The 22,626-nt window shown below is 49.4% G+C and overlaps 1 protein-coding gene across 2 annotated transcripts; it reads right to left on the bottom strand.

Annotated features, from left to right (window-relative positions):
* OXTR (oxytocin receptor) lies at positions 42 to 21,530 on the bottom strand. Of its 2 annotated transcripts, none has more exons than XM_005669742.3 (3): positions 20,497 to 21,530; positions 18,533 to 19,618; positions 42 to 4,751 (listed from the first exon to the last, which is right to left on the bottom strand). In XM_005669742.3, exons 2-3 carry the CDS (start codon positions 19,458 to 19,460, stop codon positions 4,555 to 4,557), a joined length of 1,125 nt encoding a protein of 374 aa, XP_005669799.2. In that variant the 5' UTR covers positions 19,461 to 19,618; positions 20,497 to 21,530; the 3' UTR covers positions 42 to 4,554.

A 22,626-nucleotide genomic window follows, 5' to 3' on the forward strand; every position in this document is an offset into this window, starting at 1 on the left:
TCCCTGTTCTCAAGAAAGAGAAAGAGAGCAAAGCCACATATGGAAAAAAAAAATACATTTATTAACATATTAAGTGCACCTTTTAAACAGCAGCTAAAGAAGCAGGCATCTCATTATCAGGCACAACATTCACCAACTGGCACAGATAGGAGGTACCATGGAAAGTCATCAAGTAGAAGAAAATTGAGGTCATAGTCTGCATTTAGTAGTGTTTCACTGCAATTGAATACAAAAGGTTAAGCATTTTGAAACCAGGATCTTCTTAAAAGGTAGCCTCCTGCAGTCACAACCTAAGACCCATCCCTGAGAGAGACCAAATGGTGAGATTTGTTTTCAGGGCCTAAAGAAATAAGACTTAGCATCTTCCCATTCTGCACTTCACTTCTGACTTTCAGAACAACAAAACAGTCTAGAAGTAAATTTGCAAACTCCAATTTATTGGCACCTCCAAGCTTGTGTTAGGTTTGTAAACAGGCCTGAAACCAGGAGCAAAGGTGGTTGGAGGACCTCAGCTGAGAGGTCTGGAGGACAGAGATGATGGAGCCTGAGGCAGCATCCTGGGCCCTGCTCTCCTACTTCCAGGCTTGGGTTGGAAAGAGCAAGAGATTACAAAAATGTTCTCCCAGATGAGACTGGGAGGGGAGGGGTGTATAGCCAGCTGTGCTGCTGACATCAAACGTCACTGATTAGCCATAAAACAGATTCCTATGCCAGAATGACAGCAAGGTCCCATCCAGAGCTCTCACAGGAGAGAATGAGAAAAGTGTCCTGGTTGCTTATGTTGCCCAAGAACCTTGCAGCTTCAGGGTTCTGGGCAAGCTTGTGCCCATGGTCAGAAAAATCTACTGAATCGGTGTCTCCTTGATCCCCAGTAGCTGCTAGAATGGCAACTTCCCCAGGAACAGCAGAGACTGGGGCATCTCTGGCTGGTGAGCAGAGAGGCTTAAATGCCAACAGGCCCCACCATCGCTGCATCTGCACCCAGCGTGCCCCAGTGTCCTGGATGTAGGCACTGAGACCCCAGACTAGCATTCTGTTAGCTTCTCAGAGAGCCAGGACAGGCTGGTGTTGACACTCTAAGTGTCTGTCACAGCAACACTGCAATGTCTCTATCCAAAGATGACACTGTATTTCATTCTCCCATTAGTACTGAAGACCTTGTACTAAATGCTGGGGCTTTGGAGGCCAGCAACTCAGGGCACACCTCTCTTCTCCCTGAACATTTAGACCCTGCCAGCTCATTGTGTGTGCATGTGTGCATGTGTATGTGTGTGTGTGTTCACCTGTGTGTGCTTAATGCAGTGTGGAGAGAGAGACGAGGAAATATGTATGGGAAAAGCAGGTCTGTGGCTGTAGGAAGTGCTACAGAAAGTGCTCTTGCTGTATCAAAGTGAGTCCAAAAATATGCATACAAATAAAAAAGAAGAACAGTGCCCCAGAGGGCCACTGCGCTGGCCAGGCCCCAGCCAAAAAAATCTCTGATCCATAGCGTCCTGTATTTAATGGCTAAAGGTATTTCTTGGACACAGTCACGTTGTACTTCAAGGATGAGAGGACATCTGACAACATGTTTACCATGAGACCTCTGAGACCCTTGGCAAATTGGTCCTCTGAATCCAACACAATAATCTGCAGCTACAAGGCATCCTGTCTGCCTTGACTGGAGCAGGACAGGGGTACTTAGGGCAATGTCATTTCTTGAAGAAAAACTGAGTAAGAAAACCTCAGATTTTTCTGAAAGGGTGAATCCCAAAGAAAGAAAAGCTCTGGGAGGGAAGAGATTCTAAGGAATTCATCCTTTAAGCTGGCTGCCTCTGACTTTGGAAACACTTCTTTTGTTTTCTGGGGTTTTTTAAAGGATTTAATTCAGTGGTTTATAGCATATGCTCAAAATCATGTAGATTACTCACTCCAGAAAATTTTCATCACTCCCCCCCAAAAAAAGCCTGGTATCTTAGCACTCACTCCCCAATCACCCCAGCCTCCAGCCCCCAGCAACCACTATTCCATCATTTGTCGTGGGAGGATTGCCTATTCTGGGCATTTCATACAAATGCAATTACGGAGTATGTGGCTGTTTACAATGGCTTCTTTCACATAACATGATGTTTCCAAGGTACCCCATGTTGGAGCATGTGTCAGTACTTCATTTCTTTTTATAGCCAAATAATGTGCCAGTGGATAGCGAGGCCACATTTATTTATCCATCCGTGGACAGACATTTGGGTTATTTCCATTTGGAGCTATCACAAATTACAGGGCCATAAACATCTGTGTACAAGTTTTTGTGCGTACGTCTGCTTTCATTGCCCCTGAATAAATACCTAGGAGTAGCATTTCTGGCTCATGAGATAATTCTATGTTTAACTTTTTGAGGAACTGCCAAACTATGTTTCAAAGTGGCTGCACCACTTTACATTCCCACCAGCCATGGAAGGGAGTTCCCATTTCTCGCCATCCTCGCCAGCACCTGTTATTGCCCATCTCTTTGCTTAGAGCCATCTTTGTGGGTGTGCAGCGGTATTTCCCTGTGGTTTTGATTTGCATTTCCCTCATGAGTAGTAACAGTGAGCGTATTTTCATGTGCTCATTGGTCATGCATATAGCTTCTTTGTCTATTGGTTTGTCTATTCAAATATGTTGAATAACCGTTTTTTTAAACTGTGTTATTTTCATTGTTAAATTTTAAGTTTTCTTGATTTATTCTAGATACAAGCACATGGTGTGAAAATATTTTCTCCCATTCTTGTGAGCTGTCTTTTCACTTTCTTGATAGTGCCCTTTGAAGCACAAGAGTTTTGTGCCTCATTTTGATGTGGTCCAATTTATCTACTCTTCCCCTGGCTTGTGTTTTGGGTGTCATATCTGAGAGACCCTTGCCTAACCCAAGGTCACAAAGATTTATCCTATGTTTTCTTCTATGATTTTTCTAGTTTTAGCTTAGGTTAGTTTTAGGTTGATGCATTTTGAGTTAATTACTGTATGCAGTGTGAGGTAGAGGGTCCAACCGAATTCTTTGGCAGATATTCAGCTGTCCCACACCAAAAAGACTTATCTTCCCTTTTGAATACTCTTGTCATACTTGTGAAAAACCTATTGGCCGTAAATGTAAAGGGTTTATATCTGTACTCTCTATTCCACTCCATTGGCCTATATGTCTATCCTTTTGTCTATTTCACCCTCTTTTTTCCATTTTTCAGCCAGGGATCAAACTGGCACCTCCACAGAGACAAGCCAGATCATTAACACACTGTGCCACAGAGGGAACCACACTCTTTTAATTACTGTAGCTCTGAAGCAGGAAGTATGAATCCACTAACTTTGTCTTCTTTTTCAAGGTTTATTTGGCTATTCTGGATTCTCTGCATTTCCATGTGAATTTTAGGATCAGCTTATCAATTTGTGCAAAGAGGACAGCTAGGATTTTGACAGGGATTACACTGAATCTGTAGATCAACTTGGAGAATGTTGTTATTTAACACAATTTAAGTCTCTGACCCATGAGTAGAGGATGTCTTTCCATTTATTTAAGTCTTCAATTTCTTTCAATGATATCTTGCAGTTTTCAGGGTATATAAGTCTTGCACTTCATTCATTAAATGAATTCCTATTCTTTCTGATACTATCATAAATGGAATTATTTCTCAATTTCATTTTCATACCATTCATTGCCACTGGCAAGAAATACAATTGATTTTTGTACTGACCTTGTTCTCTGAAACCCTGAATTCATCTATTAGTTTTAATGGGCTTGTGTGTACATGTGGGTGCATGCATGCATTCCTTAGAATTTTCTATACATGAAATCATGTCATCTGCAAGGAGTTTTACTTCTTTTCCAATTTGAATGCTTTTTATTTTTCTTTCCCAACTGCTTCTTAAGTACTGGCTTCCTAAACATTCTTAAGCCAAGTTTGAATCTGCTGCCTGTGCCAGATGGTTCATAGGAGAATCCCCTGCTCAAGGGCTACCTTCTGAAAAGCTGTCGCCCAAGGATGCTGGCACTGTACCACTCGAAGGCCAAAGCACTGAGTGCTGAGGCCATGAAGACATCGGCACCACCACCTGAGGTCATGTTCTTCACCCCTAGCTCAGAACACTAGGCTTTGGAGCCCATTTGGTCACCAATCCTATACTTACCACCTTTCACAAGATCCCAGGACAAAGGACTAAAAGGACACTGGATTAAAATTACAGGCTTCAGAGAAAAAAAACCACCCACCCAGCAGCCAGGGGCAGCAGTGGGGACAGGGTAGCAGGAGTAAGGTGGGAGCCCAGGGGAGGTCCAGGGATTGTCCAATGGCTGAGTCACCCTCTCATCTTCCCCCTCAGAGATGGCTTCCCCACCCCAGGTCCAAATCCCCTGGCCTGCTCCAGCTCCCCCAAGGTGTGGAGGGGTACAAACTGACAGGTACCTTATACACATAGGGACGCAGCCACCACCAAGGGCCGGACTGTCCCTGTCACACAACCCAAGCCAGGGAGGCAGTCTCAGCCTCGATGGTCACCCCGTGGATGGCTACGAGCAGCTCTTCTGGCTGGAGCTGTGCTGGCTCAAGACAAAGGTGGACGAGTTGCTCTTTTTGCTGACACTCGTCTCCCGGGCCGGCTGGTCTTCAGGTGGCTGGAAGAGCAGCAAAGGAAGCGCTGCACAAGTTCATGGAAGAGGTGGCCTGTGAAGAGCATGTAGATCCAGGGGTTGCAGCAGCTGTTGAGGCTGGCCAGGAGCATTGCAATGATGAAAGCTGAGGCTGTGGGGGAGGGGCACAGGAGAAAGGACAGGACATCACTGCTGGGGCATGAAGCATCTACTCCTGAGAACAGGGGCAGGGTCACAAGACAGGAGACTGAAGAGACCAAGTTCACCTTCCATATGCTTGCTCCGGGCATGCACTCAGCCTGCCCCCACACCTTCCCCAGCTCAGCCCAGCCCTGGAATGTTCCCTGTCCTCTCCCTCATCAAGAGCTTACACATTGTGTGCCTCCTTCAGCACAGCCACCTGTTCATTCATCACTCACCCCACAAGCATCGCCTGCCTCCCACTCAGAGCGTCCAAGAGCACAGAGTCAGAAGCTGCCAGACCCAGCTTATATTCTAGCCCCACCAGCAACAAATTACTTTAATTCCCCAACAAACTGCTGTTTCCTAATCTTTAAATGGGGATAACAAGTGTCCCCAGACCTCACGAGAATGCGGCAAGGGTGAAAGAGCACCTGGTACAGCAAGCGCCTAACACAAGGTGGCTGCTATCACAACCACGTGCCAGGCTCAGTGCTGGGGACACAAAAACAAAGTGAGTAGCACTGTGAAGTAGGCACACTGGCCCCAAGGACACCAGCATCTGAGCTGATACCTGAAGGATGACTAAGAGGTCCCTAGGCAGAGAGGACAAGAAGGGCGCTCCAAGCAGAGGGAACAGCACAGGCTCGGTGACAAGAAAGTGTGTGCTGCCTTCACAGCTGACAACCCTGAGAGCGCTTCTGTGAATATTCCCTAAGAGCACTGCTTCAGCATAACAAACAAGACTTATACAGGAAAGGGGGACAAGAAAACTACATGAGGCACTGTGAAGCAGCTATTACACTGAGGATTTCCCGAGTTTCAGGTAAAATGAATGATCAGAAATCAACTTCCAGACATTGTGTGGCACAAATTTAAGCTTTGAGGGAAAAGAAAAATTTCTAAGGCTAAGTACTTCCAAAGTAAGGGGACAGGAAAATCTGGGTTTCTTTCAAAGGCCTTAAGTCTGACAAACTGCAGGCACCCTCCCACCAGCAGAGGAGGACAGGCACCCCCAGCCTAGAAACCCCCAGGGAAAACAATATTCCCAAGATTGCTGTTCACAGCCACGTCTTTATGAGTGATGGCAACTGCAAGGCTTAGAAACTCGCCTAATCTTCAGTTCGGTTCTGCAAAAAGTTTTTAGTAAGTAACTCCAGAACTCAAGAGTCGGATCCAGGAAAGGATTTCTCACAGGGCTTCTGGATGTGCAAGGTCTAGATAGCACCATAGACACAGAGCACAGTGACATCCATCAGCCAAGCCTCCCAGCACCAAAGGGGATAGAGGACTCTAAGGTGAATTCAGTGGTTCTCAAAGTGGGGTTCTAGGACCACATGGGAACTTGTTAGAAATGTAAACTCTTGGAGTTCTGTTGTGGCTCAGTGGATTAAGAATCCAACTAGTACCAGTGAAGATGTGGCTTCGATCCCTGGCCTTGCTCAGTGGGTTAAGGATCTGGCATTGCCATGAGCTATGGTGTAGATCACAGGCTCGGCTCAGATCCCACATAGCTGTGGCTATGATATAGGCTAACAGCTGTAGCTCCCATCCTACCCTGAGCCTGGGAACTTCCACATGTTGAGGGTGCGGCCCTACAAAGAAAAAAAAGAAAAAGAAAAAGAAATATCAACTCTCAGGCCTCACCCTAGATCTACTGAATTAGACTCCTGGGGGTGAGGCTCATCAAGCAATTGGCTACAAAGAGCCCTCCAGGGGCCTGTGACACACAGACAAGTTTGAGAACCACTGCTCTAATCACCAGGCACACCTGTGGAACAAAAGCAAGCAACAACACAACATGCAAAGCCCAAAAGTCTTGCAAAAGAAAATGTTTAGAAAGCAAAGGAGGGGGATCTAATCCTTAGACTAAAAGAGTAAATAAAGGGAACGTGGAAAAGTGAAGAGGAGGAGGAAGCCAGGACTTTTGAATTTCTCACTTTCCATAAAAGAGAATGGGGAAAACATTGATTTGGATGAATAAGAAAAAGATGAATTTAAGTTTAGAAAATCTGGTGAAATATAACAAAGACTGAAAATAGAACATTCTCAAAATCATAATTAAACATGAAATGAGAGGCAAAATCAGCACATAAAAGTCAAATTGTAAAAAGGCATCGAGACAGAAATTGTCAGGCACTAGGGAAGAATGCAGGTGCACAGAGCCAGGAAATGGGTAGAAGGAAGTCTTCAGGGACTCAGTTCTCACCTGGACAGAAAAGGCAGCATGTTTTACCCAGCTGTACAGAGTTATGTGGCATAATTGCAGCTGTTCGTTTATGCTACTTGCCTCACTCTTGACATTTGGATCTTTTAACTTATTTATCCCATTAAAAAGCAACAACAACAATCTACAGAAAGAGTAACACAGAAGAGTAACAGTTAATGAATTCCCAAGTAACCCAACCCCATTAGTTGTTCTACCTCCAAGTGGCCTCTCTGGGTGGGAGGAGTTGGGACCATGGTCAGCACCTCTGCCCCCAGCTGGTGGCCACAGGCACGAATGACCCCGCTAGTCTGGCTCTGGGGGAAGGATGACCCTCTAAATTGAACCTGCTCCCCTCAAGCCACCAAATGCTAAGGGCAAGCTTGAACTTGCTTAAAAAAAAAAAAAAATTGGTAATATCCTAACTAACCAAAGACATGGGTCCATAGCAGTGGAATTTCACACTATTGGGAATAAAAATCAGGCTATAGAAGACATTTCAAAAGAAGGATGCAGCAGAAATAAAGTCACATAAGTGAGACTGTCCAAAAACATTCAGGGGCCTCCAAAATTGTGGAGCGGGGCAGGGAAGAGGTTCATGGGAGAGGAAACTAGAAAGAGCCAGGCTGAAAAGGAGGATCTTGAATCCAGGCTGAACATGAACTTGAATCTAAAGGCAATGGGGAGCCATTGATGGTTTCAAAGCAGCAGAATGAGTGACTGGGCCTCATCCACTTTCCACACTAATTGTATTTTGTTTAGGCTACAACATTACCCTTCTTGGTAGCTAGAAAGACTTCTTAGAAGTGGAGAACAGGAACAGAACAAACCATGGAAACTATAATCCTTGGCATCTTATCATGCTGCTTCCAGGGGAGCACATGACAATGCAGTAATGTCAACCGCCAGAATCAAGGCTCGAGCTTGCACAGGACAGAACAGTTTTCAAAGAGCTTTATGCCCATTTTATAATGGGGAAAATGAAGCTCAGACTTTCCCAAGAACAAGTAATGAAGTCTGAAGGCTTTTAAAACTAAGTCAACATTCATGCAAGTCAGGTTGGTTCCAGTGAGCAAGTCCTCTCAGCCCCAAAGCAAAGATATGGGCTAGCCAGGCAACTGCCCTGGTGGTGTGATTTGAAGGACAGAGTTAGAGAACAATCTTCCTTTCCCAAAAGAGATGGAAGCCTCCTTGGAGGTTAAGTACTGCCCACTCCCCAGTCTTAAAATCCAACAGGGGACTGATTTCTAGAGGAAACACATTGCCTCCCAGCAGATCACCACCCTTCCTGGCAAAAGTCTCCTGATCTAGACCAGGGGCCGGCAAACTACAGCCCACGGGCCAAACCCAGCCTGCTGCTTTTTTCTGTTAATGATGTGTAACTGGAACCTAGCCAGGTCCATTCATTCCCATATTGTCAATGGCAGCTTCTGCACTACAAGGGCAAAATGGAGTTGTTGCTACAAATATCTTATATCCTGGGAGCCTAAAATATTTACTGTTTGGCCTTCTACAGAAAAGATTATCCAATCCTTGCTCTAAATGCATGCAGGAGGAGAAGATGCTAAAAAGCAGAGGGAAAGGGCTCCAAAGGGGAGGGGCAGACCCACAGGGTAAGTTCAGCTTGGTTCCCCACACCACCAGAAGCAGGATGGGGTGATGTCTTTGCTTTTCAGTACTTAGAAAACAAACGAAACCCACAAGAGAAGGGGGCTGCAACTCTGGGCAAGAGTGGGATTTCAGGGTCTCCACGGGGAGAGCTGGTTCTACTCTGTCACTTCCAGTTCCCTCTGTAAGTAACAGCTATCCCCCAGAACTGAGCCCTGACCGCCTGCAAACCATTGTCTGTGGTCCAGAAGGGAGAGCAAGCGGGAGGCACTGGGCTTGGGAGCAGCCCTCATGCTGGCCTGGCCTGAGCTTCCAGAAAGAGGGGGAGGGGGAGAGGGAGGACGCGGTGGGGGGAGATGGGGGAAGGTCAGATGTTCATGCATCCTTATGCACTGCCTCTGCTCAGTGCCAGCCACCCAGTTGGCCCTGGGGACCTACCTTCAAGGAGTTTACAAACTTGGGTGACAAAAAGAGAAGCACAGTCAGGCACCCTAGTCAAGGGGGAGCTGCGGCATTTGTGGGAGGGGCCAGACAGCCCAAGGCTAAGGACGAGGGGTGATCTTCAAGTGGCGGCTCCTCTGTGCCAGAGGAACAGACAGGAATGGCCACGCCAGGCCAACAGCAAACGTGCCCTGCTGGGCATTCTACCGCAAGGAGACAGAAACAACTCTGCATCTCCATCCAGTGAGTGACTCATGGAGGTGGGCAGCAGAGGGTCATTCGAGGACAGTGCCCCCAGCCTCCCACCTGCCTACCAGCCAGGCTTTACTCAAGCCCCAAGGAGTCCCTTGTTCGGATTTCCCGGCACTGCCTGCAGCCATCACCGTCACCAAGGGCCCAAATTAGCCGGAACAGCTGACGGGCAGCTGGCCATGGCCTCTCTGGCTGTGTTGTTCCTGGGAAACTAGCACGTTTCACGTACAATTCAAAAACATATGGCTAAGCTGACACCTCTCATCTGAATCAGATCAAGCTTATCAACTTTCCTAAAAGGCTCTCTGTCACTCCAGAGACCAATCACTGAGTTCAAGGCCTCCTTCCACCCCCACCCCCACTGCACAGCTTGTGAATCAGGACTCCCTTAAGGACTCCAAACCCCTTATTCCTACAGGAGCTATATAGGAATGTGGGAGTTACAGTACAGAAGGCTTTTTTTTTTTTTAATGATTTTTGAATGTATGTTGACACAAAGACTGACTAGTAATATGTATGACAGGGCACATTCTCTGAAAAGATCATTTTACACACTGAAATTGTTTTAAAAAATCACAGATGTATAAACTCGCCACATGTAAGGTCAGGAATCAAAGCTAAATTTGGGGGCTACAGAGTTTTAAATGGTCTTCTGTGACATCACCGCTCAAATCTGGGGACATGTGGGGCCAGGGCTGGACAGGACCAAAGAAATAACCATGTTCCACAAATAGAAGATCTGGGACTTCCCACAAACCACCAGCCCTTCTCTATCTCTGGAGAATGACAGGGCCCTGCCCCCAGTTCAGGCCACACATGTAAAGGCTAACCACACATTTTGGTAACAGGGTTAATCAAGTCTCATTACACGAGTTGCAGTCAATGGGTCAGCTTCAGTGCCTGTTCTGACATGACCTAGGAGCTTGATAAAAATGCAGACTCATGGGGTCAACCAAGAATCAGAATCTGCATTTTAACAAGATCCTCCATGTGCTCTGCATACACATGGAAGTCAGATGTTTTCCTCCAATATGGGTAAAGATAACAAAGTAACTGCCCAAGGATCTCCTCAGGGAATGCGCATCTGCTTCTTTGTCTAAACAGCTCCTACTCATTCTTCAAAACCCTTTTCAAATGTTGCTTGCTCTCAAATCCTCCTGATTTTCTCCTGGGAGGAGAGGATCAACAAATGCCTCCTAGGCACTCAGAGTACTTGATAAATGAATACCTTTCCTACAGCATCATCCCTTCATATTGTTTATAATTTGTGGTTGGGGACTGTGTCTCATTTGTGGCTCTGTCCTTAGCTATTAACAGAGACTGGAAAATAGGAAATGTTCCATAAGGGACTAAGTTGAATTGAAGCATGAAATTAGCAGACAGGAAGTTGGCATAAATCAGCCACCACCACTAGCATGTGGGAAAGGCAAAGACAATGTCCCCGCTTGACAATGGGGGAGGGGCCCTTAACAAGATGACTCAAAGGCAGATCCCTCTAGGATAATCAAGTGTACACTCAGCTATCAAAGTCAGGTGGAGAGAAAGAAACAGAATGAGTAAGAGGGACCATCACAGTGTGAGGCGTGGGCCATGAAGGGCAGAGGCGGTGGTATCAAAGCATCTGGCAAAGGGTGGGAGGGGCCAGCTCCCAGCAGACCAGAGGGAAGTGCTGGCAGAGGCTGCCCCTCAGTGGCCAGGAATCAGGATCACAGGAACCTCGGACTCTGGTGGGGACACGAAGACCTCACTCCTACCCACACCTCAGGAAAGGTTCCCCTTGGGTTCCTGAACCCAGAGTGAGAGCCTCCCCACCTTGCCTCCCACTGCTCCTCCAGGCAAGGCCTTCATTTCTCTTTAGCACTCTTGGTAGCAGCAACACCAAGCTGGCCACTACTCCTCAACTAAAGCCGTGGCCCCTCCACCAAAGCACTCCCAAGCTCAAAGCAACTCTCAGCCCCTCAACTGTGACCCAACACATCTTGATGTTTCTGACATTTTCTTTGTTTATTCTTTAGGGCTGCACCTGCAGCACATGAAGTTCCCAGGCTAGGGGTTCAGTGGGAGCTGCAGCTGCTGCCCTACACCACTGCCACAGCAACAATGGATCCAAACCCCGCCTGTGACCTACACCAAAGCTCACAGCAACACTGGATCCTTAACCCACTGAGTGAGGTCAAGGATCAAACCCATGTCCTCATGGATATTAGTCGGGTTCGTTTCTGCTGAGCCACAGTGGGAACTCCGTTACTGTCTTTTTAAAGTATTTACTGAGCACTTACTACATGCCCTGTACACAGGCAGGCACCCCTCCTCACAACCTCAGCACCATTCTTAACCCCAGCAACCCCTCACCCCCGGCAGACAGGTTTAGTCCACCACTCAGGGTCACTGCTGCCACTCCATGTGGCCACGTCTCAGGACAGAACCTCCTGATGGAATCTGGGGGTGTCCCACCCAGGGGCTTGTAGGTGTACCTGACTTGGCCCAACTGTCCCATGGTTATGCATGTGCCAGCTGCTGGCCACAGGAGGGTGACTGGGAAGAGGCCCTTTCTCCTCAGGGGAGGACTCACAAATCAAGGCAGCGGCTGTGGAGACAGAACCTTCAGGGGATACTGAACCACTGCTTATAGAATGAATGAATGGGAGGAGGAAGGAGCCCCCCCCCCCCAGCTGTGGGCAAGAGGGAAACTGGATGAGCGTGAGCACTGGATGGAACTGCCACGTCCAGCTGTTCGGGTTGTGCACTGCACAGCTCTCAGGAACACTATCCTCAAGACCTAAATGGAAACCCTGGAGTTGTGCACAAAGAGGCCCACACTTTGGACTTGGGCTTGGAAGGATGGGTCTCAGCAGAAGAGACTCAGGTTGGTGTTCCAGGGATGGGGTCAGAATCAGTATGGGTGCAAAAGGCACTGTGGGAAGCGTCAAGTCAGCAGGCCTGGACAGGGGTGCATGATGCAGTCTGGCCAGAGCTCAGGGAAGAAGGGCCGAGGGTACTCATTGAAGATATTATTTCAGGCCTGGCCTACACAGTGGGTCAAACCAGTGGTTCTCAACCAACATTTGAGGTTTTGCCTCATAGGGGACATTTTTGGTGGCCACAATTGCAGGGAGCTGCTAGTGATATCTAGCGGGTGGGGGCCAGGGATGCTGCTAAGCATCCTACCTCACCCAGGATAGCTGCCTGACCCACACCACACTCAAAACAAAGATTATCTGCCCCAAATGTCAACAGTGTTGAAGTTGAGAAACCCTGTTCTCAACCAGGAAGGGAGTGATGGAAAGCAAAGGAAGGTACTGATGTGAGAGGTACTGAGCTAAGATCCGCTAGGACGGAGGAATCAGTGGATGGGGGGAGGAGCTGAGGGATGTGGGCTTTGAATCCACAGTGCTGAGAGGGTCCTGCTGTTAGCTGGAGTGTAGCTGGGTGGGGGGATGTGCTGGGTGTCACAGGGAAAAGAGCCCAGGAGTCTGGGATATTGGGGCCACAAAAAGGGTGCAGGGCTCTGCTTCGGAGGACCAGAAGCAGAGCCAAAAATTTGTTTTTTAACAAGAGCCTGGAGACCCAACACTGAGGGAGGAGCAGTGTTGAGTGGGCTGTGCCTCTCTGAACCTCAGTTTCCTCATCTGTAAAATGGGGATAATGTCCCCTTACCTTGCGGTGTTTGGGTGAGGATGAGAGATTGGGCCCAGATTCAGATGCCTGAGACCAGGCCTCTGAAGGGGACAGTCCTCACTATCCAACTTTGTCTTCTGGGGGCAGGGGCTCTGGCAGGCGGGACCCTCCTACACCCCCTGCTCCACCTCCCACTCCCTCCCTAACCCACTCAGACATCCATAAAATGGGAAAACGTTGGTAGCAAAGCCTAGCCCAAGATAATTTTTTTTTTTTGCTATTATTAATCAAACCTTTGAGGGAAAAAAAGTGAAGTGACCTTGGGGCAGAAACCCAAGAGAAGACAAAGTATTGGTCAAGAACTTAAAAGAACCCACAATTGCTTAATCAGATGAAGAGTGTGGTCATTAACTGCAGATCTACTTCGAGGTATGCTCAGAAGGGCCAAGCTTGAGAAAAGCAAGCTCTGTCCTATCTCCTCCTGCCACTCCACCCACCGCCTCTGCTCTCCATTTCACTGAGTCCCCTAAGTAGCAGGCCCCTCTGAGGTAGCTGGCCCACCACACCTTGGGCACAGTATCCTTGGAAAGTAAGGTGGGCAGGCCACACTGGAGGGGCCAGAGTTCCACAGAAATGGGGAGGGGCTTGGAAGCTCATTTTACAGATGAAGAAACACTTAAAACCAGGTCTCTTGTGCATTTCAACCTTCTTCCTGGTATGACAACCCCAACAAATGTTTGATTGCCCCCAGGGGTGGGGTGCTCACTTCTTCACCAAGTAGTCCCTCCTATTGCTGGAGGGCTGCCCTAGAAAGTCCTTATTTCTCGAGCCCAACTCTTTACCCACCCTGTCCCGTCCTGTGCACCTTCCTCTTTCCACATCCCACATATTTGTTCAAGGAGCACTGGCTGAACTCCAATGGGTATTGAGCCTTGTGCTAGACACTGGGCACACACCAGTGAACAGGACAACTGGTGGGCCCCTGCTGTGACAAGGCTCACAGTCGCCTCTCTCGTTTTAGCAGCTTCTCTACATACCAACCTCCCTGGACATGCGGCCTACGGTCCACCCCATCCCACTTCACCCAGGTTCCCAAAACAAAAACGTCTATTCCTCCAGCTGGAACAGTCAACTCTCAAAGTCAATCTCAAGAATGCAAACAAAACTTGCAACAAATAGAATGGTGGGAGTGGAGGACAAGAAGAGTGACACGGATCATGTGGACCCCAAGCACCGTGAGTCACACCATATCATGCTCATAACGGCCCCACAAGTAGACTTGCTATCCTCATTATAAAAGAGGAGGAAGCTGAGGGTCAGAGAGGGAAACCACCTGCTCACTGACATACTGACACAAGGGAGAAGTGGCAGGGTGGGCTCCAAACACAGGCCAGTGGGTGCTTCCAATGCCCGCTTTTATCCTGCACTGGGACCCGGGGGTTCTAAAGTACCGACCCATTTGGCCTGATTGGTCAATTGGATACATGCATCTCATCTTCATCTCCCCCCTCAGCACCACCCCAGGGGCAGAGTCTTTAGGACCAGCAAATTCCACAGAGTTCAAGGGAAAAGGTTGGTGCCAATCTTTGGCTGTGCAACTCGATCCTGAAGGTTACATCAGGGCTTGTCCAGACCTGCCAGGGGCATCTGGTCCCAACCCTTCTGCAGTGTCACCACTCACACCAAAACAGGGCCCCACCAGCATGGGGCTTCATCAATCATCACGACCCTCCTCTTGCTTTTTTCTCCTCTATTTTTTAATTCTGAACAGTGGAAATACTGAAATTGAGAGTTTTCCTCTTTGTTTTGGCTCTTACAAAATGGAAGCCCCACGTGCAGCTCATACCCCTTCCTACGCATGCACAGAGCCTTTATTGCTACTGCTATTATTCTATTATTTTTCCATCCTTTTTTTCCCTTCTTCCCCGTATCCTCACATCTATTTTATCTTCTTGTAGTACCCAAAACTATGAGTCACCCCCCCCCAATTATTTTTGCAACAAGGCGAGTGCTAAATCCATAAAGGCAGTCCTTAGTGCAGGTGAAGGTGTACAAGTGGAAGAAAGTGCTTAAGGGAGAACAATGGAAAAGGAGCACTTGGTTCCAAGGGAACAGCAGGGGGAGGGAATGCTAAGGAAGGAAGGACTTGGAGTCTCGAGGGGGCCACGAGGCCAGTGGCCAAGGCCCATGTGATTCCTCCACCAGCTCTGTTAGCCCCAGACCCTGGCTCAATGGTTAAGGAGCTGCTCGTTCTCCCAGAGGCTCTCATGATGAAGCTGTTGGCAGGAATGGCAAGAACAATGGCCCACTCTGGCCTCCCTGAGCCTGCCTGTGCCTAGGCTTTCAGGAAGAATGTCTCATGTTCACAAAGGGCTCCCCATTCATAGAGTCAGGGGCCCTGATCTAGAGAATCTACATTCTTTTAAATTCCCTTCCTCTTAGAGAGCAAGGTGAAGGCTATGCACCAGTTCCACTTCACCCATCAAAATCTCTAGTGGCTCAAAGTCCCTGCCTGACTTATTCCTTTCTCACTACCTGCCAGTAGCCTCTAAACTCACATCTCTAAGGTGATTACAAAGGCCATCACTTTTTTTTTCTTTTTTAGGGCCACACCTGCATCATATGGAAGTTCCCAGGCCAGGGGTTGAATCGGAGCTGCAGCTGCCAGCCTATACCACAGCCACAGCAACATGGACCTGAGCCACATCTGTAAACTACACCACAGCTTACGGCAAGGCTGGATGCTTAACCCACTGTGTGAGGCCAGGGATTGAACCTGCATCCTCACGGACACTATGCTGGGTTCTTAACCCACTGAGCCCTAGCTGGGACTCCATCATTACTTCTGATGGCCCAGCTTCCTACCTACAATTATCCAAATTAATATCAGGGGATACCAGGTGTACTTCTAACTCAGCTCATGTCCCTGGACCCTTCAGACCTGAAGCTGAGGAAGCACTTGACTGGGTCAGTGGCAGGTGCCCAAGCCCTCTGTGCTCAGTGAGTCAGGCGCCCACTTCTGGCAACATGCTGGGCAGGAGCAGCTATGTCAGGACCCCCATTGTCTGTACCTATGCTCTCCTAAGAGCACCCAGGACAGACTGCCAAGGAGGACCTGGAGGACCCCAGGGTTTCATGTGCCACCACCCTTTCCTGTGAACCAAAAGAGGAGAAGAGGGAAACAGTATCTGAGACCCCTGAAGCCTGAGCAGGAGCCCAGCTCTGCAACATGTCTCACCTGGGAAAATCCCCACATGTACCCAGAAGGACACTGGCCCCACTTTAGCTGGGGGCTCCCTCTTGCTCCCTCTCTTCTTGTGTCTTGTTTTTAAGAGACAAAAATAAATTCTTCAATGCACATTTAAAACATAGTAAAGAGCTAAACCTCACTGAGTGATTATAATGCGTGTTGACCACATACTCTCATTCTTTAGGGAGGTAAGTGAGGAAGAGAGTGCAGGTGTGGGAATGCAAGTCACACAAGGTCAGGTGGAGAAAGGTCACCAGAGAGGAAAGTGAATGGGAGAGGCCAGGGAACGGCAAAGTGGAAGGAACCAGAATATCTGCCGAATGAGCGAAGGAAAGCCTGAAACATCCTCATTCTAAAAGCAACAGGACATGAAGGGTCAAGGGACAGAAGGGAACCCTTCGGCTGGCAAGGGCTGGAGGGCCACCTAGATCCCAGATCTCCCCCAAATCTGGCCTAAGAGGGTATCAGTCTCACTTCCTCGAGGGCTGGTATTTGAGCTCCTCAAGACTTAGGTCTAGTATCTCTCTTCGGATCCCACCCAGCAAACAGGTGTGGCTTGATGCCTTATCTAGAAACACCCAGTACTGGCTTTTGCCCAAATCGACTCCCTAGTTATGTGCCTTTCCTAAGAAGCCTGCACTGGGGGGATGAGGTGGCACAGGAAACCCCAGTTCTAGTCTGCCTCCCATCTGCTGCGTGATCTGCCAGTGCCTTCTCCTCTCTGGACCCCAGCAAGGTGTGCCCAGAAGCTGCACCAAGAAGCCAGGCTGGCTCTGCTGGGTCTTCACAGAAAGCCTCACACAAACAACCCGGCTGGGCATACCACAGGTGCTCAATAAATGTGGTGTTTTTATTTTTGTTTTGGCTGCCCTGTGGCATATGGAGTTCCCCAGCCATGGATCAGATCAGAGCTGCAGCTATAGCAATGAGGGATCCTTAATCCACGGGCTGAGTGGGGTATCAAATCTGCATCCTAAGCCTGCAGAGACCCCTCGGATCCCATTGCACCTCAGTAGGAACTCCAATAAACACTGAATAGTAATTGGCCACTAACACAAACAATGGACTAATTGGGAGGGCTGAGTAAATCCAGGAGTCTCTGGTTTGGGGAAGAGAGCAAAGCAAAGTTATCCAGCTGAAAGAAGGGAGATTTCAGCTTCCACAGAATAGTTGTGTTTGAGAATATTGAGAGTAGCAGTGATTGTATCCAGAAATGGGGCATTTGCACTATCTCAAGAGCAGAAAAGGAGAGAGCAACCCTCTCTGTCTTTCTAAGCGTTTAAGCCATTGGGCACACCAGTGCAGGGTTAGGTGCTTACTGCTAACAAAAAGGTGTAAACCATTCACCATCACTGATTATCCCCCCTGCTCTTGGCAAATGAGCTACTAGACCTGACTGCACGAAGGCGGAAGCTACCTGCAGCTCTTAAACCTCCAAGCGCGCAGTCCACAAGCTGGAACCCAGGCGCTCTCTGCTCCTCCCCCCAAGACCCCTCCCCCCACAGATCCTCCGTTCTATGGTCTCTTCTTGTGTTCCCCAACAACTGCCAAGCTCTGTTAATGGCTCCTGGCCACCCTCAGCCCTGCGCGCCCAGTTCTCCAATCTGCAGGGAGTGCTCCCCGCCTACTGTAATCACCCAGCCTATCCGTCAAATGGGAAAGTTTGTGTGGCGGCTCCCTCCCCTGCCCCCCCCTACGCCAGCAGAAACCCCCTCGCTTGCCCGCTGCGCCCACAGTGCTCACCTCTTCACTCCTGCCGGGGCTCATCGCCTCCACTGCGCAAGGGATTCAGGAACTAGTCTCCGCGCCCCCAAAGCGCCCAGCCCCGTTCCTTCCAGCGCTTTACTGGAGAAATTTATTGGCCCACCTCCTTCGGCTCTGATCCAAACCAGACCTCGCAGGTCCACGCGGATTTAAACTTAAAAGTGGAAGTTCAAAGTAAAGTGAACTTAACGTGGAAGGACCTTGAACTTGGGTCTGGGTTGTAAAGTCACCGCTCCCAATCTCTAACCAGGTGAAAAAAGCAAATCACTGAAAACTTGGTTCTTGATCCATGATAGTGAATCAAATACCTCATATGTTGCCCAAAGGCTGTGCGAAGAATTTTATGCGCATTTTTACATACATTCCCCTACTTCTGGGAAAACCTGGCACTTTTACCATCATTGCCATCTTACAAAAGCAGCAATCAAGGCTCAGAGAAGTTATAATCAAAATCACTTGGCCAGCGGATAAAAGAACCATAACTCAAGCCCAGGTCTGTAAAGTTCCAAAACCCGATCTCCCCCATGAGGCCCCGAGAACGCTGGACATTCAGAAGCAGCAGGACTAGCCCGCTCCGCCCCGCTCCCTCCTCCCGGTTTCCCGTCCGCCCTACCTTCCTTGGGCGCATCGGCGTCCCAGACGCTCCACATCTGCACGAAAAAGAATGGCGTCCAGCATACGATGAAGGCCAGCACAATGATGAAGGTCATCTTGACGGTGCGGATCTTGGCCTTGGAGATGAGCTTGACGCTGCTGACGCGGGCCAGAGCCGCTCGGCCCCGGCTGCCCGCCGCCGCGCCCTCGGTTCCCGCGATCGCCTCCGCCGCTTCCGCCGCAGTCTTGAGCCGCAAGTTCTGCCAGATCTTGAAGCTGATAAGGCCGTAGCAGGCGGCGAGCACGATGACCGGCACGATGTAGACCGCAAGTGTGATCCACGTGATGTAGGCCTTGGGCCCCCAGGGCTGGATGAAGACGGCCCAGCAATCGAAGACGCCGTCGGCCACCTCGCGCAGCGAGAAGATGTGCACCTGCGGCGCGCTGGCCACCAGGCAGCCCAGCCATGTGGCTAGCACTGCCAGACGATCCGCGCGGCGGCGCAGCGCGCGCAACGGCTGGCAGATGGCCAGACAGCGGTCGAGCGACATGAGCAGCAGCAGGTAAGTGGAAGCGAACATGCCCACCACCTGGAGGTACTTGACGAGGCGGCACAGCAAGTCGGGTCCGTAGAAGCGGAAGGTGATATCCCACAGTAGCTGAGGCAGCACCTGGAACACCGCCACCACCAGGTCGGCTATGCTCAGGTGTTTCATGAAGAAGAAGAGGCGCGAATGCTTGTGGCGCGTGGTGCGCAGCGCCAGCAGCACGCACGCATTGCCGCTCAGAGCTAGGAAGAGAATGAGGCACAACACCGCCACCTCCACACGCGCCAGGGCCTCGTTGCGCTGCGGCGGCCCGGCGGTGCGGTTGCCCTCGGCCTCTGGCGGCGCCGCGCTCGAGTTGACCGCCTCGGCGCTCCAGTTGGCTGCAAGCACCCCCTCCATGACCGTGGCCGCCGCCGTGCGCCCCTGGCCTTCCAGCCTTTTAAAGCGTGGCGCGCGGGGCGGGGCCCGACGCGCAGTCCCGGCGTGTCTGGGGGCGGGGTAGGGGCTCCTGGGTTCCACTCCCTGAGACTTCTTGGGCAGGTCTCCTGAGTCGGACTCTGAAACAAACCCCAAGGGCCGTGAAAAGACCACGCAATTCTCTCCCAACGGAGGTGTGGCTCAGCTGTCCCCTTCCCAGGAACCCCAAATCATCTGGGGCTATCGCCACAACAGCTGACCCTGGGGTAGCTCAGCTGCCACCCTGGAATCCCCGTTTGAGGTACCTCCTCTGAGACACTATAAATGAGCGGGAATCTACCTCACAGGCAGCTCCTTGAGGTATTTCATGGAAGAAAAGGGAGGGTCCTAATCGGTTTCCTCTGGGACTGGGACTTCTAAGCCAGCCACCTCCCGCAGGAATCCCCCAACTAGCTACCCACCCCCAAAATCCACAGCACAGCCACCTTCCGCGAGACCCAAACCAGCCAACCATCCTAATAAACCTTATTCCAGTAACTCTCAGAAGGGAGACACCCCAAACACCCACTTTCCTGGGAAACTCCAGCTCAGGACCACCTCCCCCATCTCCTGTTTCTAAAACGTTTAGCCATCCACCCCTGAATTTCCACAACAGCTGCTCTTTGCAACCCCAAATCTAGCAGTCCATCCTGGAGGAATTCCTGATTCAATACTTCCCAGGACGCCCCACCGCTGTGCCCAGTTCCTCTCAGGCCTAGACACCTCTCGAGGGGGATCTTCCCCAATCCAGCAGCCTCGAGGGCTGGGAATCCGACGCGTGTCTGCCCCCCCCCCCCCCGCACCCCCGACAGCCAAGGGCTCTGCATCTAGAACCTGAGCAGTCACTTTACAATCTCTGAGAACACCAGCAGAGTCTTCAGGAACTAGAATCACCAGGCCCCCTACCACTTCCACTCGGGGTCCCAGTGGCTCCACCAGCCCCAGCCACCCCATCCACCCGTACGCAGGACCCAGTTACCTGCACCAAGCCGGCAGGCTGGCCTAAAGTTGGCCCCTGAGGAAGTTGTGCCGCCGCGTCGGGCTCCAAAGACGCGTGTGCTCCTAGCCCAGGTTGAGGTGGCTGCAGCCGGCACCCAGTCTGACACGATGCTGAGGACTCGGACTCTGGAACCTGGCTGGAGTCCCCTCTCCTGCAGCCAGGACAGGGTCTGATGCGAGCGAGGAACACCGGCCAGGCTGTGCGCGCGGGCAGCGTCAGGATGCGGCGCTGCCTACTGGTGGCCCGCTTTTCTGCAGCGGGTGACCCGGGGTGCACCACTTAATAGGTCCGCTAGGAGGCGCGGAAAGCTGGAAGAGCGGTGTTAAGTCACTGGGACAAACAGCTTATTTCACAGTGGCATAAGCAGCAAGAGGGAAGGAGCTCGTAAATAATCTGCTTGGTTTCTTCCTTTCTTGGTTTAGAAGCTCCCAACTCTCACGCAAATGGGAGGCTTGGATAGCAGTGTTTTCCTGTTGAGTTGACAATGATGAAGGTACAAAAGCATTTAACTGATATTTCCCAATCATTAAGTTATTTCAAGGCTTCCCCCCGCCCCCTTTTGGGAATTTGATGCCATGGAATCAGCGGTGAATTCAAGTAAGTCCTTGCTTTGGAATGCTTTTGTTACTCATTCATGTGGAATTAGAAAGCATTTCTAATTCCAGTCAGCGCTGGGAGAGGTCTTCATTCATTAGGTAGTTTTAGATCTCAAGCAAAATGATAATAATAATAATAATAATAAATATATCTTCATTTTAAAGTGATTCCACTGTCTATGGCCCAAAGTCATTTCTGCCTCTTTGCCATGCTTCAAAATCAAAATCCTAAATGACGTCAAAGGAAAATGAAATGTTAAAACAGCCTCTCTGACTCTAGCTCCTTTTCTATTCTAAAATCATCTTTTGAAGTAATTTACAGTGGCCAGGAATCAAGGGAGAAAGAATAAGTGAGGATTCTAAACTGAACATGGCTCCTTGAAAATTACTAAATGCGTATCTCCTCCTGACACATCACTTATCCCTCTTTTAATTATGTAGCTAGAATTGAGTTACCCAAGGACAGGGTTTCCTGACTCCACAATTACAGCCCTGTGCCACAACATCTCAGGAGCCAACTGTTGCTGCCACCCTGGGCCCAGGGTTCTAGGTGAGTGAGCATTCCAGGATGGGCCTGGGAATTCCAGCAGGATTGAGAAGGTGGGAGAGGAACAGGTTTTCTTCTTGCCTTGGACAGTTATGTCACAATATTGTTTAAAAACAAAATTCAATAATAATAAACAATAAATTTTAAAGACCTTATTGGCCTTATTTTTTTTTTTTTTTTTTTGTCTTTTTAAGGCCATATCCATGGCATAGGGAGTTTCCCAGGCTAGGGGTCGAATTGAAGCTCACCGGCCTATGCCACAGCAACACAAGATCCAAGCTGCATCTGCAACCTACACCACAGCTCAATGGAATCCTTTACACACTGAGCAAGGCCAGGGATTGAACCTGCATCCTCATGGATGCCAGTCAGGTTTGTTTCCCCTAAGCCACGACAGGAACTCCCCTTATTGGCTTTATTCAGGGATTCATGAATCAGGCAGCATCCACTCTAGCAGACATAAAGGAGCTCTGAGGAGCTGTGCAAAATCAAAGACTTTTATAGACAGAAGGGAGTAGAAATGTGGGAGCTACACTAATGCAAAAAGCAGACTGGTTATGGCATGGTTCCTTTCCCTATAGTGGACAGCAGGGGTTGACCAAGCAGATTATCCACCTGGATCCCATCCCATGATTCCTGATTGACTGGCTTAAAATTCAATTTCTGGGATAGCTAAAATAATCCTTAAGTTAAATCTCAGCTTGGTGACTTGGGGCTCAGCATAAGTGACTCTATTTTGGTCCTGTTGTTTTAACAATATCAACTAATAGCATCTATCACACAAATTACAGGTTAAAGTGAAAGACTACTCACTTTAAGTCAGATTAAGTGACCCTGGCCTTCTTGCTACACCTCAGCTTCCCCATTTGTAAAATGAGGGGGCTGGTCAAGATTCCTCACCTCTAAGATGTCATCCCTCTGGTTTTCTAAAATTTGATGATCTGGGCCATCTGAGAGCTTAATTCC

This window comes from Sus scrofa, chromosome 13 (assembly GCF_000003025.6).
Source record: "Sus scrofa isolate TJ Tabasco breed Duroc chromosome 13, Sscrofa11.1, whole genome shotgun sequence".
NCBI classification, from domain to species: Eukaryota; Metazoa; Chordata; class Mammalia; order Artiodactyla; family Suidae; genus Sus; species Sus scrofa.

What these genes read in the sequence shown, in the direction of transcription:
- OXTR (XM_005669742.3), bottom strand. Translation starts at nt 19,460, where the DNA reads ATGGAGGGGGTGCTTGCAGCCAACTGGAGCGCCGAGGCGGTCAACTCG. An exon ending in CGCCGATGCGCCCAAGGAAG is followed by an intron (nt 4,752 to 18,532) that starts GTAGGGCGGACG and finishes CCTCCCCCACAG; the next exon opens with CCTCAGCTTTCATCATTGCA.